At 37.0% G+C, this 23,274-nt stretch overlaps 1 protein-coding gene across 8 annotated transcripts in view; it reads left to right on the top strand.

Annotated features, from left to right (window-relative positions):
* Positions 1–21,249, top strand: part of XRN1 (5'-3' exoribonuclease 1) — a 45,911-nt gene extending 24,662 nt beyond the window's left edge. Inside the window, exons 27-45 of one of the 8 annotated variants that reach the window (XR_015222410.1) lie at positions 1,338–1,473; positions 2,219–2,275; positions 2,943–3,075; positions 5,827–5,896; positions 7,291–7,516; positions 8,178–8,279; positions 8,959–9,054; positions 9,294–9,408; positions 9,956–10,020; positions 10,419–10,529; positions 10,883–11,008; positions 11,327–11,483; positions 11,802–11,980; positions 12,189–12,302; positions 12,382–12,505; positions 13,452–13,603; positions 13,804–14,680; positions 18,417–18,554; positions 21,220–21,249. Coding sequence is in view for 6 of the 8 variants with exons in the window: in XM_086618519.1 (XP_086474645.1) it covers positions 1,338–1,473; positions 2,219–2,275; positions 2,943–3,075; positions 5,827–5,896; positions 7,291–7,516; positions 8,178–8,279; positions 8,959–9,054; positions 9,294–9,408; positions 9,956–10,020; positions 10,419–10,529; positions 10,883–11,008; positions 11,327–11,483; positions 11,802–11,980; positions 12,189–12,302; positions 12,382–12,505; positions 13,452–13,603; positions 13,804–14,094 (2,254 nt within the window). In the remaining 2 variants the exon portion in view is untranslated. Of the gene's footprint in view, positions 1–1,337; positions 1,474–2,218; positions 2,276–2,942; positions 3,076–5,826; positions 5,897–7,290; positions 7,517–8,177; positions 8,280–8,958; positions 9,055–9,293; positions 9,409–9,955; positions 10,021–10,418; positions 10,530–10,882; positions 11,009–11,326; positions 11,484–11,801; positions 11,981–12,188; positions 12,303–12,381; positions 12,506–13,451; positions 13,604–13,803; positions 14,682–18,416; positions 18,555–21,219 lie in introns of those variants that run through there. The other 7 variants (XR_015222411.1, XM_086618519.1, XM_086618521.1 and 4 more) reach the window with 7 other exon arrangements.
* Positions 21,250–23,274: the final 2,025 nt, after the last annotated feature.

The following is a 23,274-nucleotide window of genomic DNA, read 5'->3' as shown; positions in this document are numbered from 1 at the left end:
TATCATCAATGCATTCCAGGAACCTCCTGGATTTCTTCTGCCCTGCTGTGTTGTCACTCCAACAGATATCAGGGTGGTTAAAGTACCCCATCAGGACCAGGACCTGTGATCATGAGGCTGCTCCTGTCTGTCTATAGAGGGCCTCACCTGCTTGGTCTTACTGGTTGAGTGGCCTGTAGCAGACCCCCACTGTAATGTCACCTGTCCCTGCCTTCCGTTTAATCCTGACCCATAAGCTGTTGGTCAGCTTGTCATCCATCCTCAGGTGCAGCTCCGTGCATTCCAGCTGCCATTGACATCGAGGGTGACACCTCCTCCTCGTCTCTCCTACCTGACCTTCTTGATAGAACCTGTATCCTTCCATTCCAGTACTCCAGTCATAGGAGTCATCCCACCATGTCCTCATGATGCCAATAAGATCATAGCCCTGCAGGTGTGCACACATCTCTAACTCCTCTTGTTTACTCCCCATGCATTTGCCTAGAGGCATCTAAGTTGGGCCCCCGATGAAGCTGACTTACTGGCTGGAGTGGCTGGAATTCCTTTCTGCTGCTCTTCAGGTGCTGTCAGCTTGTCACGAGCAGGACTGGTATTCCCTTCCCTTTTCAAATTTAATGCCCTGTCAATGAGCCCCGCTAGCTCATCAGCAAAGACCCTCTTCCTGCTTAGAGAAAGGTGAATCTGAAAAAATTATCAGAATGTCGTACGTTCCAGTTGTGAAGTTGAAGTTTCTGTCAGACTCCTATCTCAAGACCAACAAATAAGAAAGATAATGGCTAATTTATAATTACTTTTTTTTTTAAAGTTACCTTCAGTAAGCATAGTTACGAACAGTCATAAAGTAACCTAAAGATAGTTTTCGGAAAATTAGCAATAATTATTTTAATTGTTTAAGATTGCTTTGAATTTGAAAAATAACATGTACAGCATTTAAAGTACTTTTCACGTTTTTAGTGTACATTCAGTCAGTTCCATGGGAGACAGGAAGCAACCTTGGTTCCAAAGGAAGTATAGTAACGTTAAAAAAGCTTCTAGTATTAGCTAGTAAGCCCTATTCATGGGCCTGAGTTGGTAAGTCTGCATGATGCTGCACTCTGCAGGACTCTTACTGGGTGCCTATACCATTGTGGGAGTCGTCTTTTATAAGAATCTTGAGGTTTTCCTCCATTTTACCAGAGTTTACAATAAACTCATGTAGCACCCTGAAGTTCTGTTACTTTATGAATGTATACAAGCGTTGTGCCTATATCATAATATTTGACTGACTAAATCATGGAATGTGTAAAATGCTTAGTTTATGCAGTTAAAAGTTTCCATTAATGTCTTTTTTTATTTAGAGCTGAGAAAGTTCAAGAAATTGTTGCCTGGTTAAAGGCACATCCTGTGTCTGCTTTGTCTCGCTCATCTTGTGACTTGCAAATTTTGGATGCAGCTATTGTTGAGAAAATTGAAGAAGAAATAGAGAAATGCAAGGTATGCAGCTTGACATCATTGTGAGCAGGGATCAACCAAAAAGCAGCTGCTCATTATTTTCCAAATTCTTGAATTAGAATAAGATGATTGAAGATTACTTGTCATTACAAAAAAAAAAAAAAAAATACAGAATGTAATGTAAGATTTGAGTTTGTGATTTGAATTTATAATGTGAATTGCCCCAGAAATTCAGAAGAGCTCATTATTAATGTTTTTAATTGAGTCACTCTGTTTGAGGCGATTCAGCGGCATTAGGCCATACTCTGAACTCTGCCTTTTGGTGATTTCAGAAAGGAACAGGTGTCAGTATATATTCTGAACTACTGAAGTGCTGTTTCTAAGTGCAGTCCTAGCTGTTTTTCCCTTTTCTCTTTGGTCTGAGGAAAATTAGAAGGCTGTTTTCTAAAGGCCACAGATCAAAAAAGGGGCCAAGGAAATTACTAAAGCAAAAGTTAACAGCAAAGCCACATGAAATAACAGGCTGATTTCTTGGAAATTACTTGAAAGGACATGATAATAAAATTGGTGTGAATTCTGGAATTTGCCAAACAATGCAAAAACTTTAGTAAGAAATCAGTCATGTTTTAAAAAATGGACTTAGTCATGCTAAAGACTTCATGACAGCTGTATACCTTTATCTAAAAAAAAATAATTATACTTTATATTTTCAGGTGTTTTGTCGTACCTGAAATCCAGTGTTGATTCCTACACTAGTTTGTAATGACTTTCTGTTCCTTTCCTTTAGCAGAGAAAGAGCAACAAGAAGGTGCGAGTAACTGTGAAACTCCATTTACTGTACAGAGTAAGTGATATGAAAAGTTTTTTTTTTAAAAAAGTTAAGTTGCCTATATCATATTTAATTTACCTAAGCTTACCAACTTTCAGAGGGTGGAATTTTAGGACAGTATTGATGTAAGAAAAGGTTTAATAATGCCTTCTAGAAAATCAATTTGAGAACAGTAGTCTGTCTCTAAAGGGAGAGAATTTCTAATAAATACAAACTCCGTTCTTTCCTACCTTCTGTCTTTCATGCTTCTACAGTTCTTATTGGCTATATAATAAAGGCAAAATAGAATTTACTTTCCATTTGTTACTTCTTCCCTGTTTTGCTTTTTGCTCAGTTCTTGACATATGACCAACTGCTCATCTTGCCTGGTATTTCACAGATGCTTATGTTACCGATACAGGCAGTTTAAACTTGATGGTTTTGTCTAAGTTGAACCCCTTGGTCTGTCTTGGATCCTGTACAGCACTGCGGTTTCTTGGGCAGAAGCAGTGAGTGAGAGTTGCAAGGAAAAAAAAAAAAGAAAGTTTGCTTTGTGTCTGGAGAGGAAAGATTCTATGTTCTCAGACAACTTTTTTTCAGAAATTTTGTTTTATAGTGTGTTTCAGATATTGTTATAAATACATTTTGATTGTAATCTCTATTTTTTTTGCAAGCATTAACACAATCTTTTGGTTATTGTCAGCCATTAGAACAACAGAATGGGGTCGTTCCAGATCAAGACGCAGAGTATAGGCTGTTTGACCGTGTTGTCAATGTGAGAGAGAATTTTTCCGTTCCAGTTGGTCTTCGAGGTACCATTATAGGAATTAAAGGAGGTAATATTTGTGTCATAATTGTAGCATTCTAGCTATATAACAGCTCAGCTAGTGAAGTGAAAGCAGGCTTCAGAAAAGTGTTTTGTATAATGGTTGTGAACGTACAGAAATTTCACACCTATGAAGCATATGCAACTTGAAGCTGCTAGTGACTTGTTTACTGTTTTGAATTAAACCTCATGTTTTACACAGCTGTACTTTGAATAAGAAATTACTTACCATTTGTTCCTTCTGTATATGAGGAAGGCAGAGAGATCAATGAGAGAGAACACAGGCTGCAAAGAAGGAACAAAATGAAGTGTTATGATTTAACCTGGCTGGCAACTAAACACCACGCAGCTGCTCGCTTACCCTTCTCCACCCCTGGGGGATAGGGAAGAGAATTGAAAGGGAAAAGGGAAGGAGACTCATGGGTTGAGATAAGAACAATTGAATAATTGAAATAAATTAAAAGTAATAATAATAAAAATTATAGTAATAGATACAAATGAGCAATGCATAGTGCAATTGCGCACCACCTGTTGACCAACGCCCAGCCCGGCCCCGACTACTAATCCCAAAACAGAGAAGTCCCAAAACCACAATCCCGAAAGAGAGAGAGCCTGGAAGAGAGGGCCTCCCAGCCACCCCTCATGTATGTACTGAATATGACGTTGCATGATATGGAATATTCTGTTGGCCAGTTAGGATTGAGGCCCAAAACCTAAGCTCAAATCCTGAACCAGGAATTGTGGGTCCGTTGGTCTGGCTATGCTCCCTCCCAGTTTGTTATGCACCTACATACTGGTAAAACATTGGAAGTTGAAAAGTCCTTGATTTCCTTAGCAACAACTAAAACCATCAGTATGTTATCTACATTCTTGTCATACCAAATCCCATACTTAATCCAAAGCACAGCACTATTGTAGGTACTAAGAAGAAAATTAACTCTGTCCCAGTTGAAGCCAGGACAGTATCCACTGCTTTTTCCGTACCATCCATGTCACACTCAGATCCCACTGCTTTTCCAGTCTTTCAGTACATGCACACAGATAGTGTTCCCTTAGTCTACGGGCCATCCCTCCAAAATGGGTTCATTTAGTCCATAACTTTGGGCTCCATCTGTCATGACAGTCTTTCAAGGCAGGAGAGATCATGTGGAGTTCTCTCAGTTGGTAGAGTGGGTGACATTGGATGCAGCAGGAGGATAATGTGTAGTCTCTGTTGCGTGCTGTATCCAGAGCTCATAGCTAGTATATCCAACATGGTCTGCAGGTTGAAGATGTTGATCTCAAGGAAGTTGCTGGGTGTCAGTTGTTGAAATCAATTCTGGTTCCATCAAAGTTCACTTTTCAGTAACCTGGATGATTCTTAATATAATGCCATTAGTATAATACATAGCAGCCATAACCGTGACGATATGCAGTGGCAGGGTTATTTAGCATTAACATCTTATGATTCAGTTCTTCGACTATTTTCACCCAACATCATATCCCCTTGATGTACACATCAGAATTCCTCGTTCTTTTGCATCAGCCACCAAGTGCACCCAGGTCCTGGAGCAAAAGCAATCCCATGAATAGGTTTACCTTTACTAGAGGCAGGAATAACCCAGACTGTCTTCCTCAGTATATTCCTAATATGCACTACAGGGACTTTATTTCCTTCTACAGTACGTAGAAGTTCTGACTGGGCAGGGCTAGCTCAATTGGCAGATGCCCTGCTGTTGACTAACTAAGTGGCTTTTGCTAAATGTGTATCCCAGTGTTTGAAAGTTCTGCCACTCATTGCTCTCAGTGTAGTTTTTAGGAGTCTGTTGTATCGTTCAATATTTCTGGAGGCTGGTGCATGGTAGGAGATGTGATATGCCTACTCAATGCTGTGTTCTTTGGCTCAAGTATCGGTTGAGATTGTTTTGGAAATGAGTCCCATTGTCCGGCTCAATTCTTCCTGGAGTGCCATGCTGCCACATTGGGAAGATAAGGGTGAAGTTAAGAGAAGTAGAGATAAAAACAAGCGTTAACCTTAAAACTCATATTAACATAAAATTTTGTCAAATATGTTTTGTTTCAAATTGTTTTATTTGGAATTTGTTTTTACTGTGATACTCCTTTTCTGTTAAATGGCATGGATTTATACCTTCTTTGACAAGATTTCTTAAATCTAGTTCAGGTAAACAAAAGGATTTACCAAATCACATTGTGTGTAACAGTTTGAGATCTAGTAATAGAAATTGTTTTCTTACCTGGCATTTAAGTAGTTGCTTTCTCATTCAGTTTGCATCCAACAGAATCTTGAATAGACTAGAGTGCAGCTTTTTTAGAGGTTTTCTTTTCTCCATAATGATTATATACTAGCATAATTTTAAAGGAGTATTAGTCTATCGTTATGCAAGAAGGTAGTGTCAAAGCTGTCAGTTTCTGACTGCCTGAATGTAAAGATTTGCCCATATCTCTTCTCTAGCAGTCTCTGACAACTGCAATGTACTACTATGAATTGCAGTTCTATTAATGCCAACTAATAAATTGTTATGCATGGTACGTTTCTGTTAAAAGTATATCTAAAAGGGCAGCCATATATGACTTTGAGAAGCATTTCTGAATTGCTATTAATGAAACTACTTGTCTAGGAATAAGGATTTTTTGATGCAAATTACTTAGTTTTTGGTCTTTTCATTATTTATTGCATGGCTAATATAGATACTTAACATAATTTAGATGAAAACAGCTACCGTTACATATATAGGATGATCTTTTACTTTGTTTTCTGTAGCCAGTAGAGAAACAGATGTGCTCTTCGAAGTTTTGTTTGATGAAGAATTCCTTGGAGGCCTAACTATAAGGTTTGTGCAGAGGGTTTCATAGTCATTTCATGCTATTGCTATAGATGGAATGAAATTGTTGCCGTTGGCTTGGTTGAGTATTTTTAATGCCTCTTTTCAAAACTTTGTTTCTCAACAGCCTTGGTCAGTTTTTATTTATTTAGTGTTTCTTTTTTCTCTTTGAGTGGGGATAATTTTTATGAAGCACGTTATATTTTGGAAATGCTCTTTAGACTTTTTGCGTATTAAGAAGCTTCTGATTTGTAGAAAGAAAATATGAACCAGCATAATAAAGCACTAGATCCAAATGTCTTTCTAAAACAAATCTGTAGAAAACAGGTTATGGGTATGTCTCTAACATACAGATTAAGAAATTGTCAGTAATCATAGAATCATAGAATGGTTAGAGTTGGAAGGGACCTCAAAGATCATCTAGTTCCAACCCCCCTGCCATGGGCAGGGAAACCCTCCACTAGACCAGGTTGCCCAAAGCCTCATCCAACCTGGCCTTGAACACTTCCAGGGATGGGGCGTCTACAACTTCTCTGGGCAACCTGTTCCAGTGCCTCATCACCCTCTGAGTGAAAAATGTCTTCCTTATATCTAATCGAAATCTGCCCTCTTTCAGTTTAAATCCATTGCCCCTTGTCCTATCACTAGGAAAATCATCTGTTCCTCTGAAGGAGGGGCTCTGAACTAGCAGAGTTCAGGAAGTGGAGGCATGGTTAATGCTTTTGTTTTAAAGTGTCATAACTCTTCTGTATTTAAGTAAGCAGATAAACTTGTAAGTGCAGTAGTTTACCCAGCAGGCTTCATTTTACTGTTGCTCTTAGATAAATTAAGTTTTTAATGACAGAAATTAGAGGAGAATCTTACCTATTCCCTGCATTCAGCAAGCATACCACAACCCTATCCCTTGCAAGAGCTTGTGCTGTAACACAGATAATCTTCAGTATTCAGAATCATTAAGGAAGAGATAAAATTTATTAAATGCTGCTTAACTTCAATTTATAATTCTGCTACTGGCTTTGGTTTTGATCTCACAAAAGAAAGTAACATTGTTTCCTGTTTCGTAATTTTTTACAGAAGTACTTATTACAGAACTGTGCTATAACAATTCACTGATTTTTTAAAACTTCTTTGAGCTCAGCACTGGAAGGTACAATATAAACTCAGAGTGGTAGTAATTACTGTTGTTTTCTGTTTTTGACAGCCAGAGGCCAAAGGGGAGCACAAAGGGTTTAACATTGTGTGTAAGGGTACTAGATTTCAATATTGCATACGATTTCCAGCCTCTGCTGTTCAAACTTAGTAATTATCTTTTGGCATAGACGCAACAGTGTTATTAAATAAGATATATTGAGATATCAACAATTAAACTACGTGAAACAATGATGTAATTTGCTTTTCTTAAGGTGCTCACCTGCCAGAGGTTATCGTCTGCCGTCAAGTGCCTTAATTAACCTGTCTCATGGTAATCGGTCAGAAATGGGAAATCAAAAACTGACGGCTATAGTTAAACCTCAGCCAGCTGTGAATAGCTACAATTCATGTGCATCTGATCTGTCAACTGCATGCTCGCAAAAAGTGCATCTGGGAGGCCTCAACCATTCTCCTCGCTCCCTTTTTGTTCCTACTCAAGTAAGACTTTTCTTTCATTTGTACGAAAAATGTTTTTCCCTAGAAGCTGAATTATGACCATGGTTGTTATCTTCATTGGTACAAAGAAAATTTTTTATGTCAATATATCAGAAGTAGGATAATCTGTATCTTGGAGAGATGAATTAATCCAATATTGAAAGGGACTAGAAGTTCCTTATTGACAGTTGTTTTGCTTTGAGTAGCCCCAGTTGCATTTCCAAGAGACAAATACTTAGTTTGGAACAGTGACACCACATTTGGTGTCAACAAATAGTTTGTTTGGGCAGAGATGCAATTATTTCCTGAAATGTCTGTTCCAAGTGATGCTTCCTGTAGGCCAAGTTTGTCCATGCTCAGAAAGAGAAGACATGATTTCCTTGTCAATTTTGCTTCTTGGATGTAGTTTACTTTGTTTGAAAATACAGTAAAGGAGGAAAAATTACAATGAATTGGGATTCTCATTGGTTTAATTAAGCTCTCTTTTTTAATAAGTGACTTCATTAAAGAAAATTAGTTTAATGGGTAACTTCATGTTGCTATAGGTGTGTTTGGGAAGAATTGTCTCATGTTTTCTAAGTCTATACAAGAAAATCTATTTTCCAAAAGAAAATTTAAGACAATGAGACACTTCTGGTTTTTTTTTTTTCTTTCAATGATTTAGCAACTCAATGGAAGACAGCATCACAATCTCAGGGCTGAAAATCAGGGCAACTCTAACTCACCTCAGAAAGGATCATTTCTGAGTGGCAGTCAGAAGAATAAAGTGAGTGTTCTGATTCATTTAATACTGGGCCCAAATGTCTGAATATTTATTTTGGCTCTCTAGAGTGAATGGGTGTCCTTTTCTCATAATTAACAGATAACTTTGTTTTAGTACGTCAGGTGTTTTAGTCCAGATAAAGACTGGAGCAGAACTTGTCCCAGTTCCTGAATGAATGTAATATCCTGTGTTTTGCTTGTTTAAATTCTGGGTTTTCAAGTGTGTTTTACATAGCTGGGGTTCAGTTCTGTGGTAACATACCTGTGATGTTTACAAAATAGGGTATTAATAATAAAATTTAAGAATACTACCAATACAATGGCATGATTTTGAAACCATTTTAAATTATTACCTGAGTTTAATTATACTTAGTGATCTTTCCCATGTTCATAACTTCAGTTAATAACAAAACAAAAACAATCTCAAAACAAACTAAGGTCGTTTTAGTTTAATAGCGATTCTAAGGATAAGCTGTTATATAAATACAACCCACCACAATAGCCTATTTCATAAATTAAATACCTGCAAGTTCTGTTAGCGTCAGTATGAAAATTTCTGTCATCCAAGCACTGTTAAACTGGAACCTTATGATTTTCAGAATGTCTTTGTATATGATTAGCCATTCAAAAGTTGAGTTTATAGCTGCTGAGTTTATTGGGGGTGTTGTTTCTTATTTTGTCAGGCACAGAGTAAGCAAGATGATGAATTCTGCAGCATATGGCAATCATTGCAGAGTTCTCGGAAGTCTCACCACATTCATCAAAACATCCATGACAAGGTTAGTATATAGACTTTAAACACATCTCTGGATTCAAAATACAAAGTTACTTAATTCTATACTTCAGCTCATTAACATCAGAAAGCTTTCTAGTTAATGTTACAAATAAATCCTCGGGATGAAAGTATCATTAGTTACACAGGGTATGCATAGCTCTGGAAAGAGATAATCATACAAGACTACTATGTAAATGATAGATACATAGTTTTCTGGTTAAGGTTTGATGTTTGAAATCCTAGGGTGCAGTTCTACCTCAGGAAATCAAGCTGGGAACTGGCAATCAGTTCTATAAGCCAGGATTCAATGACAGCAGCTTTAAAGGTCAGCAAAGAAAGCAGGAGCCATATAAAAAATGTAAGTACTATAATTAGAAACTTTGTTTAGGATAACTGCTTGCTTTATCTGATCTTCATTGAAATGTCTATTGAATTTTTTATAGTTACTGACAGAAAATAGTTTGTTATAGTTATATAAACACTATGTTGCACTTGTTACTGTAAAATAATGTCCCTGGTGTGCACATTAGGTTATTCCACACTTAATCCTGAACCTTTTAATCAAGCTGTTCTGCATTATGTTGGCTTTTCACCCATCTGATATATAAAAACCAAACAAACGAAACACAAAACCTAAAAACCAAACCCACAACATGGCTTTGAAAATTTGCTTGTGATCATGTTTGTAGAATGCAAAATTAGACATATTATTGCATATAGTTAATTTTATTTTATCCTACAAGAAAAGCATACACCGAATAACCTATAAAGTATGAATTAAACATTTGATGCAACCATTCAAATAAATGCAACTCTGTGTACTTGTATGGAGTTATTAATTTTTTTGAGTCTTGCTTATTATTATGGTTTCTAAGAGCATTTCAAAAGAATTCATTCTTTTGTAGTTAAAGAAGATTCCAAAGTTACAAGAGGTGAAAGTCAGCTGCATAATAAAATATCAAACAAACAGGTAATTTCTTCTGTACTGAGTAAATGTATTCTTTTCATTTTACTCTGACTTGATTCATCGTTACACAGATTTCTCTTTAGCTTCATCTTAGTTGATTCTTTTACTAGGTAAATTTTATTTAGGAGATTTTTTTTTCCCCGTTGAGATTTTATAGACAGAAAAGGAGAGAAAGTGCATAAGATGGATAACGATGATACCAAATGATTTTCCTATTCTTCTCAGACTCTAAAAGCTATGCTGTAATAGGAAAACATGAATGCTAGGTTTTCAGTAAGCTGAAATCCTCCAAGAATATTAGCTTGTGAAAGCTTCTTGCAGATGCGTTTCTCTAATATGGTTGTGTTATAACGAGTAATGGTGTATTAGTATTCAATAATAAATGCTGCAGTTTATTTCAGAATTTTGCAGGTGTGAATAAGTACAATGTCAAACTTTTGAAGAGGAATGAAAGTCCCAACGTGCCTGTAATTCAGAAGGCTGCAGTTGATGGTCCCTGTACAGGTGGAAAGGTAGGATCTAGATAATTTATTTTCTTGTGCTCTTTGAATAACTTCAGTTTCCAGTCCATTTTGTTCCAGTTATTCCTGGTCACTTGTGCAAATTCATGTTTATAACAAATACAAGACAAACCTATATAACCTTGATCATTCTTTAAATCAATTCTCTATTGGTCAATACTTGCATCTTTTTACGGTGCAGAACTTGATGCACTCTCTGGGTATCTGCTCACACTCTCAAGCTAAGAGAAGAAATTCTTGAATGAGCATAAAATTAATCTCAGTAAACTAATATACTCTTCCTCTTGCATCTGCTTGTAATATACTAAGTTGATGTACCTTTTTTTTTTTTAATTTGTTTTAAGAAGGACAATGAACTTGAAAGCCTTCTGGCTTCTTTGAAAATTTCCAAAGAAAATGAAGTGCAGACTTATTCCAAGGAAGCAAGAGCTACAAATGAAGAACATCTGTCACCACAATCATTTGCTATGGTCTGTATACTGCGGGAATCATTACATTGCAATTTAGCATCTGCTGTCGTAGCATCAATGCTTCTATTTAAAGAAACTCCATGAAACCTCGTGCCGTCTTTTGAAACATATTGATGAGCTTTTAATTAGCTATTCTCCAAGAAAATTAACAAACATTTCTTTATGCTAAGATGCTGTTATCTGTGCTTTGGCAAAATGTAACTGATAGGAAAACAAAAATTCAGATTTTGTTACCGATTATGATATTCAGAGTTAATAAAGAAGATGGTGTTATCTGAATGCCATCATGTCCCTGAATAGTTTATTTTCTTTTTAAAGAAAGGAACACAGATGCTCAAAGAGATTTTGAAGATAGATGGCTCTGACCTGGAAACAAGGAATGAAGTGAAATGCCAAGTTAATGATGTTCCTGCTCCCCCTGGTAGACAGGATTGCCATGGAGCTGCCTTGCAATATAGACAAACGAAAAAAATGGGTATGTTTAGACATCAGTTCATAGTTCAGAGCTTCACCTTGTAGTGACATTTTAGAACATAGCTAACAGTATAGTACTGTTTTTCAAAATATGGTAATAAAATGTCCGTCTTTTTCAGTTCTACTTTTTTATTCAGATCTAAAAATATCTTTATAGATAGTATCCTGATTTTTGTTAGTCAGATACGCAAATACTAGCAAAAAACTTGAAATATTCTCTTTTTTCTGCTAATAACAAAGTTGCTATCCTTTCAGTGCAGGAAATGTTTGTGACACAGCTTTTTTTTGTTTCTTTTTGTTTGGGGTTTTTTTTTGTCAGCTGCTTATATGAACAAGCCTCATAGCCCTGGAGGCCCTCAGAACACACCAGCACTGGAAACCGGAGGTCACCCTTTCGTTTGTCCACAGCCTGCACTGTCTACAGTTTCTGAACTTTCTCGTATTTGTTCTCTTCTTGGAATGTCGCAACCAGATTTCTCTTTCCTAAAAACACCACAGGTAAAAAGCTGTTTCTGTGAAAGTTAAAGATCTCAACTTTGTTTCAACTGACCTATATTAAACATTTGGACTAAGCACTGAAATCCACCTAAAAATAAAACCTTAGCTCCTTTTCTTGCCTTTTTTCAAAACAAACAAATCCTCTGTTTCTGTCTTACAGTTTGTCAGCAATGCAAATTTCCTCAAAAATGTTATCTCATTTTTCTAGACCATGACAGTTTGTCACATAAAATTATCAAATGGTTTGCTGGTTCATGGACCACAGTGTCATTCTGAAGCTGAAGCAAAGGAGAAAGCTGCACTTTTTGCTTTACAGCGTTTGGTGAGGATGCCAAGAATCTTTTAAAATCTTTGTCTCTATTGCATTGTGTCTGTTTGTAATCCTGTTTCCTTCTTTATAGAGTTCTATAGGAGTAAACTTCCCTTTGCCTCCACCTCCGCCTCCACCAGTGTTTCCAAATTATCAACCGCTGGGAGTTCCTGTACCACCTGGATCTATTCCTCCAGTATTTGCACAACCCCCTGGTAAGTATTTGATTAGTACATGTTTCAAATATTGTCATGATTTCTTGTAATTGTAATAGTTCTGTTTTTGGTCTTTGTGTATGTAGTTGTATGTCTGAAGTGCTTTGAAAACAGTTCATGAACCTCTTCTCATCTATATGCAAATTAATTCAGTACAAAGAATCACATCACTCCTGATTATTTGTTTTCCTCAAGAATGTATTCGTCCATTCAGTCTTAGTTGTAGGTTTTTTTTTTCCTTCAATACAACAGTAGTTAAGTCCCACTCCAGAATTCAAACCCCTGACTTTCTACATGGATTTTTCTTTTTCCCCCCCCTGTGTAGTTAATGGTTATCTATGCATTAGTGATTTTATTTGTTTATAACCAACTTTCACTGACGTGCTACATCCCAATCCTGTTGTACACTGCCAAACATTAGCATGGTAAGTAACCCCTCCAAAAATTGCTAAAAATCTTAGTGGTGTTCTGGTTCCCCTCTATTTCGTATTCTACTAAAGCTCACATTCATGCTAGTAATTAATGAGTCAGTACCATTGTAGCATCCTAGTAACCCATACAGCAGCTGCTGCATCTCTTTTTCCCCAAGGTTTCTATGTTGCTGACTTGTTTCAAAGGGATAGCCTAAACTTGCAACCTTCTACTAAAACAATTCACTTCAGCTAAGGTTGCGAAGATACTAAGTTATTTGTGCTCTGAAATGCAGGTGCCATGACTTAGTGGTGCTGTCATTTAGGTGTAGTTCTGTAAAAGAACAACTGTTTGTTTGGGATTTTTTTGATAATAAAGAAATACTTATCTATTTTCAAGTAAATATGGAGAATATGAAGCTTTATTGGAAAAAGAAACAACATGCAGATAAATGTATTTGGGGTACATATGTGGTCTTGGGGAGTTGGTATCCTCCTTTTGAGGAAAGAGTGCTAAAAGTTACTTGTTTTCACAGCTAATATAATGCCTCCATCGTCTCACATGTTTGGTCCAGTGTCATGGGGAACTCCAGTGCCTAAACATTATTATCCTGGCTCCTATCCAGGAAATGTGTCTCTTGCAGGAACTATACCAGTTGGTTCTCACAACCAGTTTATACCTCTGCAGGTAAGATTGACAGGTTTGACTTAATATGCTATTTTTGTAAAAAACATGCCTACATGACGAATGCAACAACAGCCCCACTGTGAAGCACTATTTAGTATTACAAAATTATTGTAAAAAACTGTATGCATGTTTTCTAAAAGTGGAATATTTGCAGTTTTTTGAGAATGCATTCTGTTAAATAATATTTATTTAATTTAAAGGTAACTAAAAAAAGGGCTGCTAGCAAGAAAAACTTTGAGCTCAAGGAGTTTCAGAGTTCCCCTCAAGCTGCACCACTAAAGAACGAACAGCCAGTGTCTTCTGACCACACTCAGCAAGATAGTTCTTCAGCTCCTTTAAAATCTCCTCAAGCTGCTCAGTCCACTGTTTCATTTCAAGATAATGTGGCTACTCCAAGCGTTCCTCATAACAAATCAACACCAAACACTTCCAGCAAGAGAAAGGCAAGAAAGCTGGCTGTCAATTTTGGCGCACCAAAATCTTCAGAATAAATATGGTAGCTAGGTGTATTTTATCTTTAACTCTTCCCCCACTGTTATGTTCTGTCATTTAAAAAAATCAGAAAGCTCTATTAAAAAGACCAGCCACTTTAAGTATAATATAAAATGAAATACATTTTATTTGCTATGATTTTCAGGTTGTTATAAAAATTATGTTAAAACTTAATTATTTTCACTGAAATTAACAAAAGCCAGGAAATGCTGAGTTAAGGTTACCATGCCATCCATTGTGCCTAGGTTTCTAAACAGTGGCTTACAGACTATACTGGGTAAGCAGCAATAACAGTGGCAACCTTAATTCAGAATTGCCGTGCTTTTTGGGAGGGATATGGAGCAGTAATGAGTTGGGCACCTAACATTGCTTAGTATGACATTTTGTATGCTAGCTTATTTTGAAATAGTGTAATAAGACAGAAAGGAAAAATTATTTAAATGCAGCTTTTATATTGGCTCTCCAGGTCCTTCTGAGTTGAATCAGTGTGACTAAAACCTAACTACAGTGGAACTGCCAAATCCACTTTAACTATGAACTGCTAGGTTTTATCCCAGATGGCAACATCTTTACAACTTTCAAAATGTAGGTATTACCGTATCTCTAGTATTAAAGCAGCAAAAAAATGGTTGCTGATGCAGAATCTGTTCCAGGAGATTAATTTATAGGATGTATCAAATAAAAAATACATTTGCAGAGTAGAGACCTCTTTGGTAAATTACATTTAGGTTTTTTAATCTAGCAGCATTATCAATTTAATTGTTTTCTGATGATAAAATAACATAGATGTCTACTACAGATCTGCATAGCCTCCTAAAATGCTAGTGATACCCTGATTTTTTTCTAAATTATAAAAATGGCCAGAGTTTAAAGATGTCCATTTGTGTAGTATGGTTGTCAAAGTTATGTTTACTTAGAGTCCGTTTCTCCTCCAAGAGTCTGCGCCTTGAAACCTTCTCAAGGTTATATCTGTATAACCTTGTAGGTTATTTTTTGTTGCTAGTGACTTTTAATATTTATTTTTCAGTCTTGTGATAGAAGTTCTGTGTAGCAAAATTAAATTACCAGAAACTGTTACTGTTGGTTCCATGAGAATATTCAGACAAAAAAATTGACTGGTATTTTTGGAGGGAGCTATGTTGTAAAAGAAGTAAATCCATCATTCTTAGTTCATATAGGAAAAAAAAAGAAGGCTCAAAGGTCCCTGTACTATTTTTAACCCACATGTACCGTTCTTATTGATATTAATAAGAAATCTTCAGTGTAAAAGAAAATTTGAAGCCTCAGTAGGTGCTGTTTACTGATGTTTATTAAATTTCATTTTTCTTCTTTATTCTAATCTGTTCCAGGAAAAAAAAAAAATTCCTCTAAGGCCCAGAAAGCTCAGAAATAGAGCATTCTTTAGTGATTCACTCTGTTACCTCCACACAGGTTTTGTGTTGGATCTGCAAGTCTGTAGACTTTCTGTCAGTTCCCCTACCTTGTTCTTTGCCTCCATTTCTTGGTGTAGTACCCAGTTTCACATTGTTACTGTGTTATAGGATTTTTTTATATTGATTTCTCAGAAACAGTTGTTGCCTCAGCAGTATTTGTAGAATAGCAGCAAGCCCTATAAAAAGGATCACAAAGATAAAAAACAAGGTTAAGAAGTTTTATTTAATTTTACCTAGTATCACAAACCTTGTAGAATACTCTATTTACAATCTTAAAATACATTGATTTTGTTATTCTCTTTACAGCCATCTAGTCTCAAGAGGGTTTGAAGCCATATTCCATAAAGAGAAAGTTGTATGTTTTGGTGATTTATTGTCAGTAGCAACACGAGACTGACACGATGCTGACACGCCAATATTTTAGAAATGTTTATGTGAAATTTAGTTATGAGACACAGGTGTTAGTCCCCCATATCCTATATGAATTATCTGATCATCGGAGAAAAGATCTGTTTAGAAATTCCTGTGACAGAGATGAGGCTACGTCAGATTCTTGCATCACAGAATTCTGACGTATCTGGATAGCCAGTTTATGGTGTTTTTATAGAAACAAAGTTATGAAGATCACTATACTATTGACACGGTAAACACAGCAATTTTTATTATTAACTACTTACTTCAGACTAAGACTTCGTCTCCCTCTTGAAGTAGAATTGCTACATTTAGTATATATAGCGGGTTAAACACTTTATTCTGTAGCTACTGCATATTGTATTAGTCCCTGATTTTTAGTTTATATATTCTATAACACTGACTGCCTGGTGCCCAGTTAATTACAGTTTTACATGTCCTGGTAGATGTGACATCTACATTGACCTATGCCATGTCCCCTACGATTTCAGTTTTATATTTTAACAAGGTGATTATGTTTAATTCATACAGATATGAATTTAAGCATTTGTTTTTCTCATAGATATAAAGTATTTTGTAAGCACTGGAGTTTTTCATTAGATCTTATACAGAGCAGTATTTTACTAAAATTCCAAAAGGGAAGACTTTTATGTGCGCGTTTTTGTAGTTTCTGATTTTTTTAAAAATAACTTTTCATTGTTTATCTGCCAAGTGAAATGTTTTAAATTTGCATATGAATGGATACAGAATGTATTTTTTGTGCTGTTTAGTGTTAAGTGTGCACTTGCAGATTTTTAGCATGTAGTTGCACAAAGAACTGTGCAAAGCTATTTTAAAATATGAATATATGATACACTGAAGGAAAAACATTCATAAAAGTTAAATGCTATATAAAACTTTAATGCAATAGAATAATTTTATAAATTGTGTCTGTGTCTGCTTGGATTAAATATTGAAAGAAGAAACATTACTTACTTTCACTGTTTTATTTCTAAATACTATATGGGAACTTCTGGGTGCTCCAAACCAAAATTTTAAGATGTAGATTAAATCTCATGAAGGCAAATTTCCACAATTCTCAGAAGCAGCAACTGCCCACCTCTGGGCTATTTTTTGATGGCTTTCAGCTCTTACTGAGCTCAAGACACAAAGTTTGTTAAAAAGGCTGTTGATCACTTTGCAATTAAAAGCATTTAACTAGATACTGATCTTGCAAAATTTCTTTGGCCTCCATCACGCATTAGATTTAGAACAAACAAGCTAGCTATAGAAAAGGCAGTCCAGCAAGTTCAGTCCTAGTGGTTCTTAACAAGGTGCAAATCCAGATGATAGCTGAAAAATAGGAGGAGCCATGAGTACCAGAAATATTTGATACCCTTTTCTGTACCTGGAGCAAAACTTTGTGCTGAGATTTTTGCCAAAGTAGAGTAAGAGTAGTTACCTTATTTGTAACCAGGCTTCCGAATGAAGCATAATGACAAACCACACTAAAAGCAGTGTTATGTGTTTGAATTTCTTTGAGACAAATGACCAGTTACATTTCATAATTTGATTTCCTCATCCCTAATAATAGCAGATTTTTTTTTTAATTCAAAATTGCTGAATTAATGTTACTAGATTTTACCCTTATTTTAGAGAGGTAAATAGAGGGTAAATAAGTTTCTTCACCTTTGTCTTGTGTATATATACAGCCTGCTGAGTTTTGTTCTCTTTGACCAGTTATCTCTAAGATTATGTTCAAACTCTACTTGTCGTTCCCTTTTAAAGCATAACGAACACTGTCGTCATGCCGTTAATTCTGAGTATCCTTGGTTGTGAGTTACGAACTTTGTTAGGATCTGTCTTTTACCAACTGCAGCACCAGCTTTTCATGTAGGGAGATGTTACTTTCCTTCTCGTGTTGGGTGAATTAGCTTGTTTAAAGCATAGCATAACGAATGGAGCACGCTCTTAACATGACCAGCTGCTGCAACTTTATGTAACAATATTCTGTATAGAACAGTCTGGTTGGTATATACATTCAGGTCCTATCACTCAACATGAAGATACCAAGATACAATCTTGCATTTTGGTAAGCTGTCTTCAAATTATTAGTCAATGGACTTTTAACTACTGCAATTATTCTGCATGGCAACTTCTGCCTTGTTACTTTTCCCATCTCAATATATAGCACTACAGAATATTAAACAAATTTAGTAAAGAGAGAACTTTAAAATATATCAGTTTGTGCGTAATAAATCTTGCATGGACACTCCCATTCGAAAATTAAGTGACTTTTGTTCAGTTTAGTTTAGTTCATCTGAACTACTATATAGATGACCCCTGAGAGTGAGGAATCTTAAAGAAGCAATAGTTACTTACAGTAAAGGATTTTCGTAATTCTTTTTATTTGAGATGTGATCTCCATATGTATTCCATAATCAGTCTCCCTTACTACTGAGAGACAGTTATGTTCTTCTCTTTCTGTCTCTGGAAAGGGGACACAGTGACACCAAGGGTATAAGGGCACTCTGAATACACGCTCTTGGCCAAAAGAATCCAAATTCAGGTGCATGAGGATCCATGAATATTGAGACTGTAACTGATAAATATTTGGAAGAATTGGATATCATGAGGTAAGTAGCTGTTGTTTAGTAACAAAAGAGTCCGTGGTTCCAACAACAGTTCCTTATTGCTGCCAATTTTTGACAGGGTGTTTACTATTATTTTTCTGTTATTTACAAATTTCCTGTTTCATTTCTGCTTAGAAAGACAATACAAATCAAAGAACAGAAGGAATCACAATGCTATCAAGTGCAAACAGTAAACTTGATTCCTGTTATTTGAAAGGACAGAGAAAGCATTTTTCATTAAAAATTATTTTTTCTGATAAAACGTAGTCAGTAAGCATTACCGCATCAGCATTGCTTTATGAAAGTTGATGATCACCCTTAGTCCTGTATTTTGCGTAATTGCAAGAAAGACAAAGGCTGGCAATCAAAAGCCAAGTGTAATTTCTGTGCAAGTAACAACAGCAATAAAATTCAAAGTCAGCAACTTTTAGCATGTTGCAGGTATGGGGTGAAAAGAGAAGTATGAATCCAGTACAAAGGAGTGATTATTTCAGAGTAACCTATGCACGTGTTAGATTTAGCACTAATTTAGGGTAGAATGTGACATTTACTATTAGCTCTTGATGTTTCTTCCAGTGCATGTTTCTTTGAAACAGCTGAAATGCTTTGTCAGTCATTGAAACTTATCTCAGCAGGGTAAATGGAGAGCAGTGTAGGCTGCTAAAACCTCTGAGTTCACTGAGCCTATACCGAGACGGTTTGTTCTTCTAGATTCTTCTATGTTTAAATTTTTTCCTTTTCCTTCCACTTGCTTTCTTTTTTAATTCTTTTTTTTTTAAAAAAAAAAAAGTGGCTAGGTCCTATTGAAATTATAGTTCTTAAGTAGTTTTTAATCTTTGTAGCCTGTAATATATCCCTTCTCTTGTTCTTCTACTTAAGATTCATTGATGGCCATTTTCCTCTCTTTATTTTTAGATTTTTTTCCTGTGAATTTCCAGACTTTGAAATCAATATTCTTTTAAAGAGCTGTTCAGCCCTGGATTTTCTAGGTGCAAATGACCATTCATCACATGTATTTACACACAAATATATATACACAGACGTGGGACTCAATCTTTTATTTTCTCAAAACTGTTCATAGTTCTGTCACTTTTAATCCACATCATAATTTCTTAAGAGACATCCAGAGGATGATGGTCATTATCTCATATACACACATTGCACGTCTCCAAATATAGGTGTTACTGCGGATGGGTTAAAAGTATGGGCAAATAATGAAACATTAATGGAATAAGTACACCAGTTTTCACTTCACTTGCTTTAGTAGAAAAAGTCTTGGCTTAAAACTTGATGGTCCTAAAGTCCACCTCATTTTCTGTCAAAGGTTACTTCTGTCAAAGAGCTGGCAGAAAGGAAGGACTGCTTGTGCCTTAGGCACAATGCAAAAACCTCATGTGTGTGGGCACAGTTTTGATGTGCAAATCTTTAGTCAAAACACTGGCTTAACCAGTCTCTTATTATTTGTTCCCACTGGATCGTGCCAAACTGTATTGCCACATTATGAACCATATCAAGGAAGTAATCTGATTTGAAACTCTTTCCCCCATATTATTTTTCAGCCTGATAGCTCACCATGGAGCCACAAGAACAGCTGTGTTGGTACAACAGTTCACAGTGTGAGGGTGGGATGATTTAGCAAGAGTGGAACGGCTTAAGAAACATCCCAAATCTGCTTAAAACTCTTAGTCACTCACAAAGCTAACATGCTGGATTAACTGATGTCATTGTATGTGGTTCTGTCTGTTGACGTCAAGGGGAGTGGTAAATTCTGGCAGGAGTACAGGAGGAACTGCTGAGAAGGGTCATATGGTAAATTATTGCAGCAAAATTTGCCAAAAAGTCATTGCTTTCATTTTGGGCCATCTGTTAAGTTTCCAGGCAAGGCCTAATGAATGATGCGTGTGCGCTGCACCAACCAATGGAGCAACAGAAATTAGTGGGCTCTTTCTTACTTAAATGAAAACTGACTAAGAACCCTGAGGTCAACGCTTTCATAATGTTAAAACTCGTTAAAATGGTAGAGCCAAGGAGGTGGGTAAAATGGTAAATCAGAGTTTGATGAGGCAGTAGATTGGTAGATGCATCTTAACAAAATACAGCTAAGGAAGGGAAGTTAAAGAAAAAAAAACATGCATTATAAATTTTGGGTCTTGCTCTCCTAGATTCCAGTAACTGGAATCCTGTTAGCACTGCCACTGGCAAGTTTGATTTGTTCTGGAAGCCTGGGGTGAGCAAAGGGGCTCCTATTTATCAGTCACACAACAGAAACGCACTTGAGAATACCTTTATTTAAAAGAAAAAATAAGTTACCTATTCCAAATACAGTTTAATTAATAATTTGGAAATTCCCATTAAAAAATCTGGTCCTAGAAATGGCAAGATCATGTTTTCTTTCTAGTAATTAGGTCTGCTGGATCTGTAGCAGTCCCATCTCTCAAGGCCTATTTTAACCTGGATAACTGGGGCAAACCCCTCTTGCTTGGCATCCTCTAAAATGTACTTGTTGCTGACTGAAACATGCTAAGTGTGATGACGTTGCTAACAAATATTCAATATAAATTGCTCATGGTGGAGGTTTTGTCATCGCTGCCAGCAACGGAGGATCTTCTTGTCCCTGATGTTCTGCCATTTGGTTGGTTTTACTTAGTAACTCTTTCCTTTGCTACAGCATTGGCCAGGTCCCTGGAGTGCCTCCACTCCTTCACTTGGTTTGATACTCCAGTATCTGACTAGTCATGCTTTCCAGGGACCAAAGAAGCTGAGGATTTCAGCAGAGAAGATGCAGAAGTATGGGACATAGCTGCTGCAGTAATTGGTATGTGACCCCAGGTGTGTGAATTCTCTGCCTTCTGAAGGGTGGAAATGGCACCTGCATGCTCTCACCCAAACAGGAAGAGTAGGGTGGTAGTAGAGGTTATGCAGGCTTGTTATCAGCGTTGCAGCGCAGTTTAAGAGGAGGGTATCCGTACATCGTCACTTCAAATTAAATGTTTCTTGTCTGTACTAAGCTGAATTTGGGGCTTTTACCCATGTTGGTGATAAGACTTTTCTCCGAGGGTGGCAGAGGTTTTGGATAGACGAGGAGTGCCTGTGTGGGAATGATGTTATTTGTGACAAAATAAAATAAGCTAATGCCAGATAAGTCATGTATGTACAAGGTGTGCATGTCTGAAAACCTGTTGCCTCCTTTGTCGCATTGCTTTTATCGCATTGGAGACAGAAGAATAATACAAAATTTTATTTCATAAGCCTCTCATAAATTGAGCAATTTTCATACATGCTATGTAACTGAGATTACGTATGGACTGCAACTGTGCAAGTTGGTTCATGTTATCTTTTCCCAATGTATATATGGTGTTCCTTTTCAAGATGCATCTAAGTTCTTAGTAACATTAAACAGAGTTTAAGATTCCTATAGAGAAATTGGCTTATGGTCACTTCCATGCAACACAGTGAATCAGAGGGGTATGTATTTGTTACATTAAGAGCTTGTAAAAGAAAAAAGTAAACTGCACCTTCATTTTCTTTTTGAAGTTTTGCTTCATCTTGCAGTGAAATGGGACCCACTTGTATTGCTACTGTAAAAGCATCGATGTCAATATGCATTTTCCCAATTTAACTTAACGCTTCTTAGTTTTTCAATGTTTGGAGAAGTTTTAGCCTTTTATACCAGTTACACATGTTGACTCTTATTTATAATGGGAGCTCTCGTCAGGAGTTCTAAATAATTGTTATATACTGAAACTAACAAAAAAATTCGTTTGAAGAAAAATAGACTTAATCAGATATGAAGTACTTGATACCTTTCTCTGACATATATCTATTAGCTGCATAGCAAGAGATTATAACTTGTCAAGATATAGTTAAAGAGAATACAAAAATCAAAGAGATTATGTGACTTTTTAATGAGTTGTTCCTTAGGGAGAAGAGGTAAAGCAGCCATTCCTTGGCTTTCTCTTTCACATGCCTTCCATTTCCCGTAATCCAGACCTTTGTCCCAATGACCTCTGCAGCTGCCTGGGAGAGGTGGGGAGCCTCTCCTTATGTGGCTTTCTCTGTCCTTAGTATTCCTGGTTTAAAAATCAAATACCATGAGACACTTATCCCACATAATTTCCTGTGTTCATAGTGCAACTTTTTGCCAAAGTAAGAGGGGCCAAACAGAAGTGCAAAGGGAAAGTATTTTTCTGTGTATTTTTCGCTCTTGCTTTTCCTGCTCCGATTAAATGAGATAAAACTAATTGACTAATTCTTCTACTTAAATCAGAGTTAAAACTGAATCTTCGAGTCAGTACTCGCACCGTGAGGAAATAATCCAGTGGCGCTCGCTGAATTCTGTCTTTTAGAAACCCTTTAACCTTCGGTGTATAATTGAAAGCCTTTTACGGGCATTTGGTACGTTTATAGAGAAACTGCACAGCCTGAACATGGGATTTTGGGTTTGTGGCTTTGCTCTCGCTGAGGCAGCGCCGTCGCCGCCGGGAATCCCGCCTGAGGGAGCGGCCGCGCAGGTGCCGCCGTCCGCGCCCGCCCCGCGGCGGCCCGGCGCTGCTCTCCGCCGCGGGGCCCGCGCCGGGGACGCGGCCTGCGGAGGCCGCACTGAGGCTGCCGCCGGCGGCGGCGGCGGGCGCCACCTGCCCGCCCGACGGCATCGCCCTGCCGCGGCCCGCCTCCCGCCGCCCTCCCCGCGCCCATAGGTCGGCCGGGCGGGCGCCCGCCCCGC

The sequence above is a fragment of the Tauraco erythrolophus genome, chromosome 11, assembly GCF_009769465.1.
Source record: "Tauraco erythrolophus isolate bTauEry1 chromosome 11, bTauEry1.pri, whole genome shotgun sequence".
NCBI classification, from domain to species: Eukaryota; Metazoa; Chordata; class Aves; order Musophagiformes; family Musophagidae; genus Tauraco; species Tauraco erythrolophus.
Note: the sequence above shows the minus strand (reverse complement) of the source record. Positions and strands in the feature narration are given on the sequence as shown.